Here is an 18,303-nt window from a genome sequence, read left to right as displayed (position 1 = left end):
CAAATTCAGTGGAATGTAAAGAACTCTATACGCTGCCTGTGAATAAATGGCCTGCCAAGCAAAGAAAACAACTAAGGAGATTGGAATACAGAAGGAGACCGTATTGCTGAACCGTCAACATCGACTCATCAAAGTCCTAGGGAGAGAGGAAAGATTGGACTTTGGAGTGATGGAGAAAGGTCATGTGACCTGATGAGTCCAGATTGAGCCTATCCCAGAGTGATGGGCGTGTCAGGGTAAGAAGGGAAGGACATGAAGCGATGCTCCCATCATGCATAGTGTCCACTGTACACGCCCCTGCATGAAAAAGACAGTGTTATGATCTGGGGTCGATCAGTCGCTCAGGTCTGGACTCAGTAACATTATGTGGCAATAAAATGAAGTCAGCTAAAGTTTTCTTTTGGCCATATTCCAGGATTCAGGTTGTTAAAAGTGGTCCAGGGAGCATGAGGAATGATTTTCACACCACATTGCACACCATAATTAAAGCTAAAGGCACTCAAACAAAGTATTAGAGTGTACGATTTTGTTTTGGCCAGGCAGTGTAATAAATGGCTTTTTATTTAGAAATTGAATTAAGATGATATAGGACTATATTTATAACACCTCCCTACCTTCTCCTGTATACGTTTTCTAATTATTATATTGTTTTAAAAGGGAAAAAAAAAACAATCAATACACAGAAAAATAGAAGAGGGAAAGATGTAAAAAGTAATAAATAAGACAGAACCACATCGATCATAATGAGATGATTTTTATGATGAGATGCTATGTGCCGGCCTTTACTTAAGATAATGTAAAACAATGATGCAAAACTGTTTCAAAGTTTTGTTATAAGGAACTAATAAAACTTTTCAGGCGTTGGTAAATCGTCCAGACTTATGTAACCTGCTTCTGCTGTTAATGAGAGAATAATATTCAGTTTGTTTTTAGCGCTTATACATGAAACGAGATGTCGGAAGCGCTGAGAGAAATGAGGCATTATTGACACAAAGTACAAAACGGTGCCTTTAATTTGTTCCTCAATTATGAAACTCCTCATAATCTCTGGGAAACATTTTTTTTTCCACTGCTCTATGATTCGTCATATTTGCAGAATAGTTCATTTATCAGAGTATAGCAGTGAGAAAAAACACACACACACACACACACACACACACACAAGTCAGTACAAATGTGTAGTGCTGATTAATCTCTCAGTTTCCCGACATTAAATAGTAATGAGAAAATAATTTTTGTTTGAGTATTTTTAAACAGTGCCAGGTTTTTTTTTTTTTTATAATAATAATTTCAGTAAGACATCTTGCTCATATCACTGGGAGCCTCCCTTATGAAAATGAATGACTTGTGAAACGTCAAGGAATCAGCCTCAGGGTATTGGAGAAGCCGGAAAAACCATATATTATAAATTATATAATCAACCAATCATGTCAAAGCATAATAATAATAATAATAATAATAATAATAATAATAAATATAGCAGATTTATGGAAGATTCATCATTAAAGATCTTCATGTCACTAATTCCTCTCTCAGCATGGTTGCTAGGAGGCTAATTACATATTACAGGTGCTTTCGATCATGTCCTTCATTACCGCCATCCCTGTCCAGTCATTGCTTTGTTATCACGCTGTGTTCACCTGTTTTATGTTAACTCTAGATTAGCTAGCTCAATTAGACCACGCTGTTTTGTGTTGCATTTTCGCATTTCTGAGCGTTTTAAGTTTATATCCCATGTGTACTGTGTTACACTTTTGGTTTGAGGTTCATGACTAAAAAAAAAAAAAGAAAAAACCTGTACAGTCAAACAATAGCGGTGGAGCTGGGTCTGAAGTTGGTAACTCAGACCCTTAGTACAATTTTCGACCCAAGGCGAGATGCCTGATCTCACCTGTCAATCTGTTTAGTTGAAATATATATATATACACGTTTTGCCCTTTTCCCGCACACACCGTGCCATGCAAAGATCTCGGTGTATCAGGAGAAAGACTTCAGGGATAACCTTTATTTCCAGAGAGAGAGGGTTTTGCGCATGCCGTTGTATTTTTGATAACAGATCGCCCATCATTCACGCCAGACGAGTTTCCATCAGCGCGAGGAGAAGCAGCAGTCAGTCCTGGAGTGATTTGACAGGCGCCTAGACGCTCGCCTGAGCCCAGGGGAGGCTGTGTTGTGCTCTCAGACAAACCCGGTAAGTAGCAGTGGGATGCCAGGCTGGATGATGGAATACGGGCTGTGTTATCTCACAGCGGGATCAGAGCCAGGTTTTAGACAAAAGGACTTTACCCAGCTCAGGGACAGCATTGAGGCAAAATGAACTGAATCTGGAGCGGGATTGTCAAATTGACTTTTACAGGGAACATCGGGCTAAGGCGAATTAACTCCGTGGAAGTCTGTCGCACAGTTCGACCAATATAAAAATCATCTAAGGTCTCTGTGGTGTCAGAATATCTGTAACTTTGTTACCTGACTTTAAATATTTAAGCACTATATTAACACAACAGCCATAGATCATCACAGCTGAGACGACATTACTCACAATACAGAACCTTGAGCGTCCCTCTGCTTTATACAGCCGCGTACAACGCAAGGGCAATACGGAAAGCAGACACACATTATCTCTAATGCCTGTGTTTTATAAAGGAGATTTATTCCATTACAAAAATAGTCTTCCATTATGTGACTTGTTGCTAAGCTGTAAAATATTATACAAAATGATTGTCAAGCCTGTGAATTAGCCATCATGAACTGTTAGGTGTTGGACTGTGGGCATGGTGTTGAGGCATAGACGCAGAGGGGATAAGGTGGCAAACCAAGTCTTTTAATGACAAACTAAACAAAACATGAACAAAGGAAGTTGGCTTGAACTTGGAGCATACTACAAACAGAACTCATAAAAACACAGACTAGGGATTACACAGTCTAATACAATACAGATATGGGATACAAACCGGATGAGACAAGACGCACTAAACAGACTAGAGGACTAAACACAGGGGACTATACATGCAAGGGGACTAAACGCACACAAGACAGGCTTGGCTAGGCCTACTAGCTGTTATGCACATTAGCTGCTAAGCTAGCTAGTAGCTAAACAGACTAATTGCTTAACAGGATAGTAGCCAGAGACCTAAGGGGCGAACAGACCAGGGGCACAGCAGACTAGGTATGAAACAGACTAAGAACTCTAAAGATTAGTAGCTAAACAGACGAGGAGACTGGACAGACCAAGATCTAAGCAGGTTAGTAGTGCACTGGTTAGTATTTATACAGACTAAGAACTACACAAGCAAAGGTGGTTACTCACACATGAGGGTAAACACAATAGGCTTATTCTCCTAGAGGCTAATCCTGCTACGAGACACAGAGACGAAGAGACATAAACTAAATCAAGACAGATATAAACTTAACTTAAAGAGCTCCAGAAACCAAATGCCAACTCTACTTCAACAGAATATAACAAGACAAAACAAAACCCACTTAACGGAACTGAAATTAACATTAATGCTCGACTTAGTTTCCCAGAACAACAAGCTATTTATAACAAGACTAATTAGCTACCTCGTTCGGGTAAGCAACTGCATCACCTGACCGAGGTGCCTTCTTGTTAAACTGAGTCTACTAACTAAAACTACAAACTTAAGAACAGTGCCCTCTACTGGGCAACCCTCACATTAGCAGCTAGTATTGGACGCTCCGTAGGCCGTCTGCTAGGTTTAACAGCTAATGTAGTTTAGATAGCATGTTTGGTAACATCCTGCTATTATTGTGCTCTTTATTGTGTTGCATATAAAAATAATCAAAACATTTAGAAATGAAGACATGAAGAAATGAAATAAATAGACATTAAACCTCACTCAACATTAATTTATGATTCCTCTGAAACCAAACTAAAAGCGGCTCCGTTTTTTTCTTGCTACCGCCCTCGATAACATTCTCGGGACCCGTGGTGCTACGTCTTCACTAAATCTTACACAAAAGGCAAAGAAAATAAATGAATGTAACTCGCTTTGCATAGCATTCCACTGACACAAACATGTTTTGAACGGCTTGAAACATGTGCTGAAAATGCTTCGTATGCCGTCTTGCAGAATTTCAATACTTAAGGTGAAAATTTGCAAGGAGGGGCGTTTGTTTAATCAGGTACTTCTACTGTATAAGGCTATGTGAGTGTAACGCCACCTACCAGACACAGAACGAACTGCACTTCCCAGCATCCACACTCCTGATCACCGGAGTACTAATGACACGACACACCTGTTTCCAGTCTCTATAGGAGTAAAAAAGATGTTCAGTAACATCAGATCCCATTGAAGTCGTTGCTTCCTGATTGATTTCCTGTGTGTGAACTTAGCTTTGAACTTTCAACCTTGTGTTTTTAAATATTCCTTTACATTTTGTCGGCCTGACTTTCGCGCCCTTGATCCGATTTTGCCTTTGAACTACCCGTGTTTGATTTCATTGTATCAGATAAACGATGTGTTCCACCTCCATATGCTTTCTCTCTGCGCTGTGGTTTTAACAATAAGCTGTATGTATGATCTTTTATATATTTTTAAAGTACTTTTTAAAAAAAGTTGATATGTCATAAGTGGAATGATACAGGTTTTTTGGGGACTGCAGACCTTTGAATAGGACTTTACTGTATATTAAGCAAAACATCAGATGTAACTATTCAATTACAAACAGTAAAAGTAAATAAACAGTATAATGTTTCATCCATCCATCCTGGGACCTCTGAATCCAACTAGGGACCGTGGAGGCCAATGGCAATTAGTATTGTATTTAAAAATAATCAACTTTGTCCTTATTTTTGATTAATAAGAGTGGAATGTTATACTTGCTCTATAAATATATCGTTTATTTTTTACTTGCTGTTTATGAAAGTCACTACTATGATGTCATGCTGATGTTGTCTCTTGGTTACACCCACACAACCCACTTTACACACACACACACACACACACACACACACACTAACCCTCCATCCAAAAGGCTTTTCTGTGTCTGCTTCCATAAATATAGTTTATAATGTCCATCACTGGACCGAGTGTGAATTCGTTCAGAGGGACTTGCAGATTTATGGCACGTGTCTACGCTTTTAAAATCACTACAGAGACGTTTCTGTTACGAATAATTCATCTTAAAAAACTCGTGTATTTATGCATATATATCTTTGACACATGAGACTCACTTAATATCCAAGAATGACTAATGAAACAATTATATATGAGTCCTGTTTGGAATAAATTCCTGCAGCCACGCCAGCCCTTTAACGCGTAAGATTGAGGACCTGAGCTTTAAATAAATCGATAAAGAATGTATTTGTGTTTGTCTGAAGGCTGGTTTGTGTTTCATAGAACATTATTAATTATAACATTTTACACTATCAAGTACAAATGAGATGCAAATGAAATTAGATACACAGTCCCTTGTGGTCACGGTGTTACCCGAAGGTAGACGACACCGCCATATCTTTAGCAGATTTTTCCATTCTTACACATTTTGTTCATCTATCAAATCAAAGCCCGAAGGAAGGAACTGTAGAGCACCTAGGTTGTCTCCTGTGTCCAATTCAGTTATCTACTCAATAGGAGAGGCTCGACTCCCAACTGCAAGTGTGAGGTCATAGCACTTTCCTCTGAGCGTGTTCCACAGCCATGTGATGCAGCAGGAGCAAGAGATATGGAGGTCAGCTTCAAAGTAAACAACATCACTTCTATGTTAGAAACCAGTACAGTTATCGCTGTTCACTATTGTGTCTTACACTTAGCTTATTAAATCTTTAATACAATACCGCTTTATAAAGACAGTGTGATGATGGAGAGACTTCGGCTTCCCTTCGTCTCACCTCCGCTCACGACACGACCGCCTTCCAGTTGACATTTCTGTCATGTGGCATTTCGCTGTCTTTTTTTCTTCTTTTCCTGAAACGCAATGTCAAAAAGCTCAGATGAAAAGAGAACTCTGTCAGAATATTAACAAGACTGCTAGGATTTGAGAAAATCCTCACACATGATATGACAGGTAATAACATTATGGTGCCACGGATATTACATTTCTAATAGATCAAAAGTAAAAAAAAAAAACATTTTAGACACAGATTTAAAGTGTCCTAAAAGTACATTCAGATAAATGGCGAATTTAAACATTAATAAAACTATATTTTTTGTCGCTTTAAATTGGTTATTCGTGTAAATCTTTTGAAAATTGTATTCTTTTTCACTGCAAAAAAAAAATACATCTTAGCAAATGAAATATTGCTGAATTTAGCCAAATTGATTTATTTTATGATGCTGATTTTTTTTTATGTTATACAGAAAATGTGCCAAAGAAGCTACATCTGAAGTTTTTGCAACATTACCAATCTTACTTCCCTAAAAATTTTAAGTTGCTAACTTCAGCCATTTTGAAGAGCCGATTTTATATGTGGCCCAAAAATGCCCATTGTTCAGCCTAATACTGCCTCGCTTCAAACTAAAATAATACAAAATGCTAATTATTTATATTTCTCTTTGAAACTGTAGTGTCCGTAACCATGTTAAATTTATGTTGCAATATTTTAAAATTTTGGATTTTAAAATAATACACGTTTGACAGGTTTATGACTTTTTATGTAAAATCTAAATTGGCCGAGTTTCATTTGAACGATGATTATGATCATTGAAAGATTTGAATTTTAAAAAGTTACCCATATAAAAACATTAAATGGCATGAAATTGTATTTAGCAAATGTTTCTTTATATATATATATATATGTGTGTGTGTGTGTGTGTGTGTGTGTGTTGTTGGAGATTTTTTTCTGGATTGAAAAAAAAATACAAGAAATGCTTTGCCTATACTGCTTTTTGCTCAATAAATATGAGACGTCTGATTCAAAACTGCTCCTGTCCTTGTTTTGCATATTTACAAAACTGCAGCATAAATCAGGAGGTAATAAACATTAAGTTTTATGAAAAATGATATTGTATGATCCTATCTGAAAATTCACTTTTCCACTTAGTCAGACACTTTTTAGCACTGATACCATGTTTTTTACAACATTATCTATAATTTCATAAAATACCCACACAACATATTTTACACTTTTATACCTCAGAATTTATCATTTCTTTCTGTATTGTCTGTAAATCCTGCATAATTTATATATTTCTATTTCAATTCTGTTTTATTTTTATAACTTTTGTGAATATTGTACATTTTTCAGCCTATTTTTTTCCGTTCTTATTCTTACGTTACTTTTATTAGAAAAGTCTATTTTTCATTCAGTTAAATATATTTTAAATGTCTCGTCCTTTTGGCAGATAATATTGCTAGTTTATAGGAATTTTATTTCTTGAAACAGCTTATCTGCCAGTAGACACCTTTTTTTTGTTTTTGGAACTCAGGTTTTAATTTAACAAACATCTTATATTTGCCCTGTTGCAATCTTATTTTAAGAATTTATAGATAGGTTATGCTAAATTAGCAACATTTCATTTCCTAAGATACGTGTTTGCGTTAATGCTTATTTATTAATATTGAAACATTTTTCTCAACAATCTGTTCATTGTTAGTTATGAAAGCCATTGTTAGCCATTTTTGTTTATTCATTCTGAAATTCACTCTTAGCCAGTGTGAAATGTTTAACAGGAAGTTGCATCATACAAATTGCCTGAACGTTAGAGGAAATTGAAAAGTACGCTCTCTTATTCTTGAGGTTACTTTGAATTCTGTTACCTATAACATGAATTTGAGTTATGTTCATTTTAGCATGTCTTCAAACATTAATGTTAAATACCTCCGTCGTGTGTATTGCTTACACAATGTGTGATAATTTATTCCAAAGAATGATGGTGATGGTAAAATTAATATTTTGTTTGATTCACTGTTAAAAATGATAAAGTCCCAAAGGCTAAGTGACACCCCGGTGGCTAGACCTTGTAGTCCTGTTCCTCGTGTCTTACTCACATTTAATAACAGTATCCCGGCTTAAAAGCCTTCTCTCGGGAAACCAATTTTCCCTTATGTCTAGCTCTAAATTGTTTCTGCTTATGTGAACGGCAGCAGACCTTCACTTAACATCACGTCAAACGGCGCTAATCCTTAAAAAACAGAATGACGTTCCAGAAGTCGAGAGCTGTGAAACAGACAGGGGGGATCCACTTAATCTCCTTTTCTATCTCTCTTTTATTCGATTAATCCCCGCCACAGCTGTTTGAGACACACTCCGCTTGTGTAATGGACGTCCTTCCCTGCTGTGAGCTGTAATTGAAAAATGACGGGTCGCACGCCGCTCCTCCTGACTGCCACATGTTGGGCGAATACAGTCTTCTCGAAACCGCTGTTTGTCTGCTGCGAACGTTTGGTTTCAACACAGAGGATTATGTTTTGTCTAAAAATAAATCCTGTGTTTTTGTGTGAAGTGTGAACCAAAAATGGACAAAAAGTTAAGACGCTACGCTAAAATTCATCAGAACAGCCATTTCGTAGATTTCCTTTCTTTAGCATGCTGTTTGCTGTTACTTTTTTTAATCATCTGTACTTAAAATCATCTATATTTCATTTGAGGAAGTGCCGTTGTCCTGAATATCAGAGTGACTGTGATATCTTCTGTAGGCGCCCTATGACCGCATCACAGCCGTGCTGATATCGAGCATAACAGCACTCGTGTCATATTCCTTAATTGACGATTTCAACTATCGTTTAAAATAAACTGGCCAAATTTGCAACCTGGTACAAATCTAATTACTCATCCAAAACAACTTTTGGTTTTTCTTTTCTTATACATTTAGTGTCCATAAGCTTTGATTACATTGGCAAAATTAGCCTTGTAATGTCTATAAAACACTAAAAGTAAACACCAAACTTTTGGCCGTTTTTTTTTATTTTTTTTTTTAGATTCAATCACATAATTATGCCCTTGTTCCCATTAAGTTCTATTTGTCTTGTCTATTTTCCAAAATGCTCCCCACAATCCCCTCTGTAAATGTATTTTCAATATCAAAATCAAATCCAGCCTGAATGCTGAATTAACCTCTAAATAATTAACTGCTCCGAGTAAACTCTAATTGCTTTTTTCTTTTTTTCTTTTTTATAATAATATGCTTACAAATGTTAGTACAAGAGCAATGATGTCAACAAGAGGCAAATCAATTTGCATTAATCTCCTCCCTCGTGGGGGTAAATCTATGCAGATTATTTAAACATCATTAAACAACTGCGGTTTATATTACAAAGCTAGTTAATAATAGATGAGGTTTGTTATAAGGCAACGGATTCATATCGGAATTCTCTTTGCATGCGATTTGAAAATATTACAAACGCAATCGAGTAATGAAACGCAGCTGGGTTTGTGCAAAGAAAATAATGCCACTTCAGTTAAGCATTTTTTTAGCTGGTAATAAAAACAACAGACTTCCAGGAGTTCATTACAAGGATAGAAAAACAAGACAAGCAAGCCTAAGGATCTGAGAGACTTTAACGAGCTGGGTGAGAACATTTCCAACATGGCAGGTCTCCGGGTGTGGTCCTGGTACGCAGTGGGTAGTACTAGTAGTCCAACAGCGTCATGGGTGTCCAAGAATCATTAATCTGGATGGGAAGCAAAGGCTAGCCTGTTTGGGTCAATCCTACAGAATAGCACAAATCGCTGAAAAAGTTATTTCTGCTATATTAGTAAGACAAAATAACACAAAGCACATCTGACAGAAACTGGTCAGGGTCTCCATGTTGACCTTTGTCCACTTCTGAAAACTCCTACAATGTGTATGTGAACATCAGAACTGGACCGTATAGCAATGGAAGAAGGTGGCCTGGTTTGATGGATCGTGTTCTTTATTACATCACGTGCTTGGATCAGAGTGTGTATCTCATTTACCTGGGGAATGACAGCAAAGACACTGTGACGTTTGCTGAAAAACCCTGGGTTCTGGCATTCATGTGGATCTTCCAAACATTGTTGCAGACCAAGTACTCTATGATGCCATTGGCGCACCATGGAATTGTTGAGGAACACAATGAACTGCCTTCAAACCCGCCAGATCTCCGTCTGATGGACGGATGGACAAACAAATCTGTCTAATGGAGGCCCACCTCATAATTTACAAAACTTAAAGGATCCTCTGGTAACATCTTGTGCCTGACACCAGAGGACATCTTCAAAGGTGTTTTGTTGCCCATACCTTAATGAGAATTGTTTTGGTGACACAAAAGGAACCTAATCAATATTATTTATTGTTATGGCTGTATGTATTTTTTAGACATTAAGAGGTTTTGTAATCGTTAAAGATTAAAAAATTCTCAGCAGTTTGTTAGAGTCTGAACACTCCTTGAGGCTGATGCCATAAGGTTGTCTCAGGACGGATGGAGAATCATGATGTAACACCAGACCTGTACTATAAACTAAACACATCCATATAAGCACCGACTACGTCACTCAGCTGGGTGTCGAAATCTCAGCCAAGCTGTCAGACCAACATAAATCCAATTTAAACCCATTTAATGAACCCTTCATAAATAATGATCTCTAATGATGGATAAACCTTCTCATCTGTCTTATTTCCAGAACAGCATCCATAAAAATGACAATATTTACAATGACAACATAATATACTGTATAAAGCACACATAAGACTGCCTCCATTAGTGTCAGAGCATACAGAATAGGCTATGGAGAAGCCAGCATCTGCATGCAGTGCACACAAAACACGCCAGATGACTACACACATGCCATATGGGACGGCACACCAGTTAAGCACTTCTGGAAACAAATCGCTAAGGAATATCTTATTTGTTTGTTTGCTTGTTTTTAATCAAGCCATCCCCTCTCTCTTCTTCACTCAGAGATATTTCTGAGATCAACAGCAAAAGGAAAACACGACGGTACTTCTTATAGCGCTAACCATCCGCGAGAAACCCATTCTATGCATGCATGTCTTAGTTCTGTTGGAGAAAACTGGAGTAATTAACCCAGAGGAAACCCATCAAGCACGGGAAGAAAATGCAAACTACATGCACACAAACCACAGAAGGTGGGACTCGAACCCGGAACCTGGAGGTGCAAGGTGACAGTACATGATGCTATCGCCACCGTGTTTCACAATAGAGATTTAAAGCCTGGGATTGCAAGAAAAAAAGGATCGGATCAGCAAGTGTTTCTCATGGCCTCACAATACGTTCAGTGCTTTGTTGAATGCCTAATGAACCCTTACAGTACACTGTTTTTCCTGGGTAAAACAGGGTAAAACAGGTGTTCTGCTTCTGTTTTTCATCTCAGGTTGGTGGAGTGCTGGAGAAAAGCTTGTCCTGCTGAAAGCTTCACATTTCTCCAAACAAGACCTACGGAGTTCTATCAGAGTAAACTTTGGCGACTTCCTCGACTACCTTGACTCCTTATTCCACTTTTCTCTTGGGAAAAGACTCAATAGCTCACAATGTCTTCTGTTTAAGAATAATGAAAGACAATGCATTCTAAAGACCTTGAATCCTACAGAAAATGTTGTACTCTTTCCCAGATTTGGGCCTGGATACAGTCTCAGAGATCTTTAGAGACACTTATTTTACTTCTTAGCTTGTTTTTGTCAGCTGTCAGACTTTTTATCTTGAGATAGATAGAGTTGTGCTCAAGCTGTAGAAGAAACATGTTAAAGGATTGGTATCGGAAAATGACCTCCAGTTAAATAGGAAGCCAGGTTAGTGGGTTATTACCAAGTTGTTATTTTTAAAATGTTTAAAAAAACAAACATGAATTTTATAGAGCCGAAATGAAATACATCGAAAAAATACAGAAAAACAGTCAGGGCTTGGAAGTGGGAGTTCATGGAGATCTGAGTTTGTGCTAATGGGAGGAACCTGAGTTCCAAATCATATGCAAAGGTTTTAAGCGTAACATTTGTGAAATTACAAAACAAAATAAATTTAAAAAAGAACTTTAAGGAACTTAATTATTTCTATATACTGTATACTGTATTCGTCCATGCTTTGAACTGTAGATACGTCATTATTTTATGGTGAGCACCAGATAAACATCTGAAATACTTTTTGGGGGGGGGGGGGGGGGGTTTCCACAGCACTGGATTTTACACAATATTTTTCTATTTCAAAGCTTTTTTACACTCATGCCGTAAGTAGAAACGTCCCTCATCATTCATCACACTGTTCTTCTTTGGCAGCCTCAGCAAGTTGGAAGACCTCCAATCCCCTTGGATTAAATCCTTCCGGCTTTGAGAGCTTGTTAAATCTTTAATCAGGATCGGCACCTTTATCGAGACCGAGTCGAGACTCAATTAAAGCTTGTCGCGCTTCTTCTGCTGTGTGTTTCTGCTCGGGGTTTATAAGAGCAACTGCAACGTGGACCTGGTTACGTAATGATCTAAGAAAGAAACATTCGCCCTGGCTGGTGACAATGATGAATTACCTCATGCTTAAGTAGTTCTGTGAGCGCTTTGTCTTTCTCTGAATTATGAAGAGTTCCAGTTTCTCTGGTAATTTTCTGAAACTTATTTTAACCGGTTGCAAAAAGGATTTTTTTTTTTTTTTATTTGCACCGGTTTATGTTCTAAATGTGTGATTGGTCAGGATTTGATACATTTTCTCTAAGGTCACTTCTGACAGTAGTGCACGATATTAATACTTTGAAACAGTAACGACTCATACGCAGACTTTGTACAGCTGACACTCCAGGTAACTGTCTTAATTTGATTGATTGATTGATTGATTGATTGATTGATTGATTGATTGATTGATTGATTGCTAATATGACAGAGTCGTCTCTGAAGGTGTTCGTATTCAATCTGTACAGCCTTCCAAGTGAATGTCTGTTTAGAGCTGTTATAACATAAGTGAGAACAGAAAGCTAACCTATTTTTGGCGATGCTCGATAACTTCAAGTGCAGCTACAGTATGTATAAATGAATAAAATGTAAAACATTTGGATGGCACAGTGGTGTAGTGCTTAGCACCTTGCACCTCCAGGGTCGAAGGTTCATTTCCCACCTAGGACTGTGTGTGTTTGCATGTTCTCCCTGTGCCTCGAGGATTTCCTCTTGGTTTCCTCCAACAGTCCAAAGGTTAGGCTAATTTCCATTGAATGATTGTGTGTGTGTGTGTGTGTGTGTGTGTGTGTGTGTGTGTGTTTGTTTCACAAGGCTCAAGGCTTCCACTGACCTCCACCGAACCAGAATAAGCAGTATAGAAGATGAATGAAAGAGAGTGAGAACAAAAAAATGTTCTATGGTTGAGAGAAATAAAACAAAGAAAGTTATGTTATGTGGAAATTTTATTCAATAAAAACACATAAAAACATTAAAATATCTTCTTTATTCTGGTTTGCTTTTATTATTTAGGGCAGCACCATAACCTTAAAAAAAGGAATGGTGCCATTTCTAATATTCAACAGGAGTTCAATTAACCTGAGAAGATTACAAGTTTATATTCTTCATGCTGGAAATGAAATAAATTAGGGAAATAATTCTGATGCACAAGAATGTGAATAAAAACCTGAGGATGTTTCATGTTGTTTTTCATAATAGGGGATCTTTAAGTTCAGTTCAGCCTTTATTCTTCACATATACATCACTGCACAGGGAAATTCTTTGTCCTTTGCATATCCCATCTTCTTGTTAGCACAGGGTCAATCATTACATCAGACAGGATTAAGGACCTCGCTCAAGGGCCCAACAGCGGCAACCCAGGGGAGCCGTGCTCGAACCGCTGACCTTCCAATCAGTAACTCAAAGCCTGAACACACTGAGCTACCACAATTATGAAATATATTAATTATATGTCTTTAAAGGTTTTTATTAAAAGACGCTTAAGTTCTGAAACCAGGGACATTGAGGTAATCTGATTTGTCCAGTTATTTTCCGGTGGGCTCCTTGAACTGATGATGATGATGATGATGATATTTTGGCCCTGACTCCTCTCCTGCTTCATAATTTATAAAGACAAAGATATAGATTTCCCCCTGGTGGTGGTGGTTTGGTAGTGCACCATTTGTAAACCAAACCCAAATAAGTTTTACTGAATAGAACTCATACTGGTGTGTAGATGAGTTTCATGGACTTCTCAATATCATCACTTTGAAATGTCATTATTATTATTATTATTATTATTATTATTATCCCTGATTATTTCAACTACAGAACAAATCGACACCTGGTGTACTAGATGTAATAAGTTATTTATTTTGACATATAAAGCATTAAATGGTCTCGCGCCGCAGTACCTGAGCGAACTGCTAGTGTCTTACGATCCGCCACGCCTACTTCGATCAAAGGATGCAGGCTGCTTGTCAGTACCGCGTATTATGAAAAATACAGCTGGGGGCAGAGCTTTTTCTTACAAAGCCCCAAAGTTATGGAATAGTCTTCCAAATAGTGTTCGGGACTCAGACACAGTCTCAGTGTTTAAGTCCAGGCTAAAAACCTATTTATTTAGCCAAGCATTTTTATAAATAGATTTGCCATAGGTAAAGGAGCAGATCTGGGGGACTCATGGACGTAGAGTATTATGGTGAACTGGTATGTTTGGATGCTGTCTTCCTCACTCTCATTGATCACTCAGGTTTGCTGACGGTGAGGTGATTGGTTGCTTTACATCTCAGTTCCCCCTCATGTTTGTGTTTCCTTCTGGCTCTCCCTTTTAGTTATGCTGTCATAGTTAGTCCTGCCGGAGTATCTGCTTGCACTCTACAGTTAATATACATTCACATTATACATTGTGTGACTGTGACCAGACCTAACTGTTATCTCTTCTCTTCTTCTCTTTCCCCCCCTCTTTCTTTTTCCTCTCTCCTCCTGTCTCCCCCTTTCACTCTTTCTCTCTCTCTCTGTCGAGCTACACATGTCGTTCCTGAGCTGCCAGTGATCCAGACTCCCTCTGCCCTCCGGACCTGTCTGACCCATCCTGGTGCCCCGCTTCTGGCTGAAGATCTCGTCACATGGATGCCCCGTATGTCTCTCTGGGATGCGTCTGGTGTCTGGGAATGATTCTCTCTACCTAGAAAATGGTTCTGGCCTTGACTGGTGTTGGCAACTGTTTCTCTGGGGACTTGACAGTTCGATAGTTCAGGACTGGAACTTCCTACAAGTCTACCTGGGTCTTCAATAACTACCTGGACTCCATATTAACATCAATTAACATCAGCTATTATAGCTGAACTGCCTCCCACCCTACACACTGTATAAATGCAGATCATTTACTGCTTTCTGTTTCACCCAGATGAGGATGGGTTCCCTGTTGAGTCTGGTTCCTCTCAAGGTTTCTTCCTTTTACCATCTCAGGGAGTTTTTCCTTGCCACTGTCGCCCTCGGCTTGCTCACCAGGGACAAACTGACCATTTTGATTCATACACATTAAAATTCCATACAAACTTAAATAATTCTTTTGATTGTGTAAAGCTGCAAATAAAATTTAATTGAATTGAATTATCAGCATTACCGTAGCAGGTGTCTAATGCTATGGTTCTCTTTCCTTGTGAAACATCACTCTCAGGTCGTACATGCATCAACATCAGATTTTATTCATAGCTTAGATCAGATCATGAGCCGAAAGAAATGAAGCACCACTTTATCATGCTCAGAGAGATATAAATGCAGAATAATGTCCTAATACATTAGCTCATGTGCTAGAAATAATATATGTTCTGATTACCAAATCCAAATACAATCCGCTGATAAAATATATAATTCTATATAATTCTATATATTGTATATATGTCTTTGTATATCTACATATAGGTCTAGCGTAATAGTATAATAAACACTTTGCTTTTTTCTTACAAATGGTCGCTTTGCTATGTGGCCTGGAAACCACAACATGGGGGATTTCAGCAGTTCAGCATTTTGTGTATTACCTGTTTCCCAGCAACATGCAGTAACAAGATGCTAAAAAGGAGGGAAAAAAGAAAAACACTATGTAAGTGCATACTGTGGTATTTTTTATATAGACATAATTGTGTGTATGGATTCGCAGAGTACCAGCTCTAATGGAAAGTTCTGGACGCTCAGGAGCTTGACGAAGCTGAAGTACGAGTCTTGATCAGCCTCCGTCTCACCGGAGTGACGGGCGCAGGGGTGTTGGCTTTCTCCTTCTCCTTGTTTATCTTCAGGTCGTCGATGAAGCTCTCGATGGCCGTGAACTTATCCGTCAGCTCGCCAAGGTGGCTCTTCAAGGCATTGAACTCCTTGTACAAGTCGTCCAAAGCCTCAGACAAAGGCTGGATCCTGCAAAAAAAGAAAGAAACGACAAGAGGGATTTTTTTTTAAGGTTAACTGATTTGACCACTTGAGTGTAATTATGCTTGACTCATATCCAAACCATCCCAAGCAAACCATCCGGGAAGCTCCCGATTGTGCATGCAGCATTTCCAGTAGCCATAATGACACAGTCTGCTCTGAAATAAATCCAGCAACTTAAGTTCCAGACTTTCCTTCTAACCTCAAACCAGCAATTTTCCTTCTTGGCTACATATTTTGTCCTTCTCAGAGAATGTTTATGGTCTGTCGTGAAAGTCAAGAGGTGATGGAAAAAGAAGAGGGATGACCTCACGTTACCTGGCGTAATCAGGCAGCACGTTCTGGTGGTCTTTCTGGAGAATGTCCTTCACCTGGCTCAGGATACCGAACTTCCAGTCATCCAGGACTTGAGTCAAATTCGCCACTCCTCTCATGCTCACTTTCTCAGCTGGATCGATATTTTAGGTGAACAATAAAACTCCATGTCATCATTTTGTTCACTCTGTTTTTTTTTTTAGCTTTTGTTTTTACTTCATATTTAATTACCCCAAAAAAGAACTCACATCCATCACGGTAGCTCCATTCTTTATTAGCGACGCGCTTCTTTTGGCCAAACACCACAACCGCGGCTAGAGCCAGGAGCAGGAAGCTCAGCCTGAATCCCATCCTGGCAAGCGAAACACAAAAACACAAAAAATGGGAGGAGGACCATGGCTCAACTCTGAGATGTTTAGAGTGTTAGCAGGAACATTCCATAGCCACATCCATACCCCAGACCCTATTTAGGAACAAAATAGTTCTGGATAAAACTTTAAGATGAACGCCAGTAGCAAATTTATGTCTGCTTTTTTATGCATAACAGGTTAAATAAATTTATAAATTTTAAATCGATTGCCTTAAAACATTCAATAATTTTATATTATACTAAAGTTGATCTACCTTAGAAATATCGCACAACTTGTTTGTATGTTTCGTCTCAAATTCACTTTTCAACATTTTCATGCTGAAAACACAGCCGTAATTCACCACCTTTAATATCTTCAAAATACTTTTACAGATTTAGATCTACATGGCTCCATATATTTACACTGAAAATTATCTGTAAATAAAAAATAAATTAATTAAATAAAATCCCAGATTATTACATGCTAAATGATCTAAAAAATATTTATCAGCTACAACCAAAAATTCAGCTTTTTTTTTCCAATCTGAAGAATAACAGCCATTAAATATTATACATAATCTTTATCATTCCATCGTGAACTTTTGTCCTAAATTCACTTTTATAACAATTTTGAGCTCTAAATGGCTCCACAGTCATACCAAGACAACATAATTTATGTTTGTTTATTTTGTTTGTTTTGTCCCATAATTTTTGAGCATTAATTGGCTCCATAAATTTATGCTGGAGATGAATTTACTTAAAATCTCAACATTAACAAAGCTCCATCTACTCTGGAAAAATGCCTACCTTTTTTTAATGTGCATAATTTTTACATTAACATCTTTGCATTCTGTCTGAAATTCACTTTTGTAAAAAAAAAACATTGGGCTGTAAATCATATCGTAGTTTACTCTAGGGATTAGTCTTTAATTAATTTTTAAAGTTACTCTGAAGAACAACAGGCTTAACCGTCCTGCATAATATTTATTTCTAATGTTTACAATTTATACAATTTTTTAACTTCGGAATGCTCCCGTAATTTAATCTGGACTTGACATGCTTTAGGGGAAATTCTAAATAATCTTTATTAAAAAAAAAAAAAAAAAAAAAAAACTATAATTGGCTTTATAGCTTTACTCTAACATTTACGAGTCTCACCCTGAAGCTCAAACCCCTCTGAATTTAACTCTCAGCCCATTTCAAGCTCACGAATTTTAAATGATTTGAGAAATTTCCATGCATAAAAAGAATCTTAAAGAAGAGTAAATACCTGTGAGTGACTGAGTGAGTGTGTTCTCAGTAGGGCGTCTCTGTAGTGTCCAAACACGTGTCTCCAGCCTAAGCACACTGCACACACTTTAGAAAGTCCTGAATATACAAAACACACACCCTCTCATTTTCTCTCCATCATCTGAGCTGCCA

The 18,303-nt window shown here is 37.8% G+C and overlaps 1 protein-coding gene across 1 annotated transcript; it reads right to left on the bottom strand.

Moving 5' to 3' along the window:
- Window positions 1–15,482: 15,482 nt before the first annotated feature.
- Window positions 15,483–18,238, bottom strand: si:ch211-76l23.4 (uncharacterized). The gene is made up of 5 exons (XM_053514421.1): window positions 18,152–18,238; window positions 16,781–16,884; window positions 16,536–16,665; window positions 15,960–16,205; window positions 15,483–15,866 (listed from the first exon to the last, which is right to left on the bottom strand). The coding sequence occupies exons 2-4, from the start codon at window positions 16,881–16,883 to the stop codon at window positions 15,986–15,988; spliced, it is 453 nt and encodes a 150-aa protein (XP_053370396.1). The 5' UTR covers window position 16,884; window positions 18,152–18,238; the 3' UTR covers window positions 15,483–15,866; window positions 15,960–15,985.
- Window positions 18,239–18,303: the final 65 nt, after the last annotated feature.

The sequence above is a fragment of the Clarias gariepinus genome, chromosome 16, assembly GCF_024256425.1.
Source record: "Clarias gariepinus isolate MV-2021 ecotype Netherlands chromosome 16, CGAR_prim_01v2, whole genome shotgun sequence".
NCBI classification, from domain to species: domain Eukaryota; kingdom Metazoa; phylum Chordata; class Actinopteri; order Siluriformes; family Clariidae; genus Clarias; species Clarias gariepinus.
Note: the sequence above shows the minus strand (reverse complement) of the source record. Positions and strands in the feature narration are given on the sequence as shown.

Coding starts and splice junctions, on each gene's coding strand:
- si:ch211-76l23.4 (XM_053514421.1), bottom strand. CDS start 16,883: ATGGGATTCAGGCTGAGCTTCCTGCTCCTGGCTCTAGCCGCGGTTGTG. Junction 16,666..16,780: donor ATGGAGCTACCGTGATGGAT/GTGAGTTCTTTT, acceptor ATATCGATCCAG/CTGAGAAAGTGAGCATGAGA. Junction 16,206..16,535: donor GTGCTGCCTGATTACGCCAG/GTAACGTGAGGT, acceptor CTTTTTTTGCAG/GATCCAGCCTTTGTCTGAGG.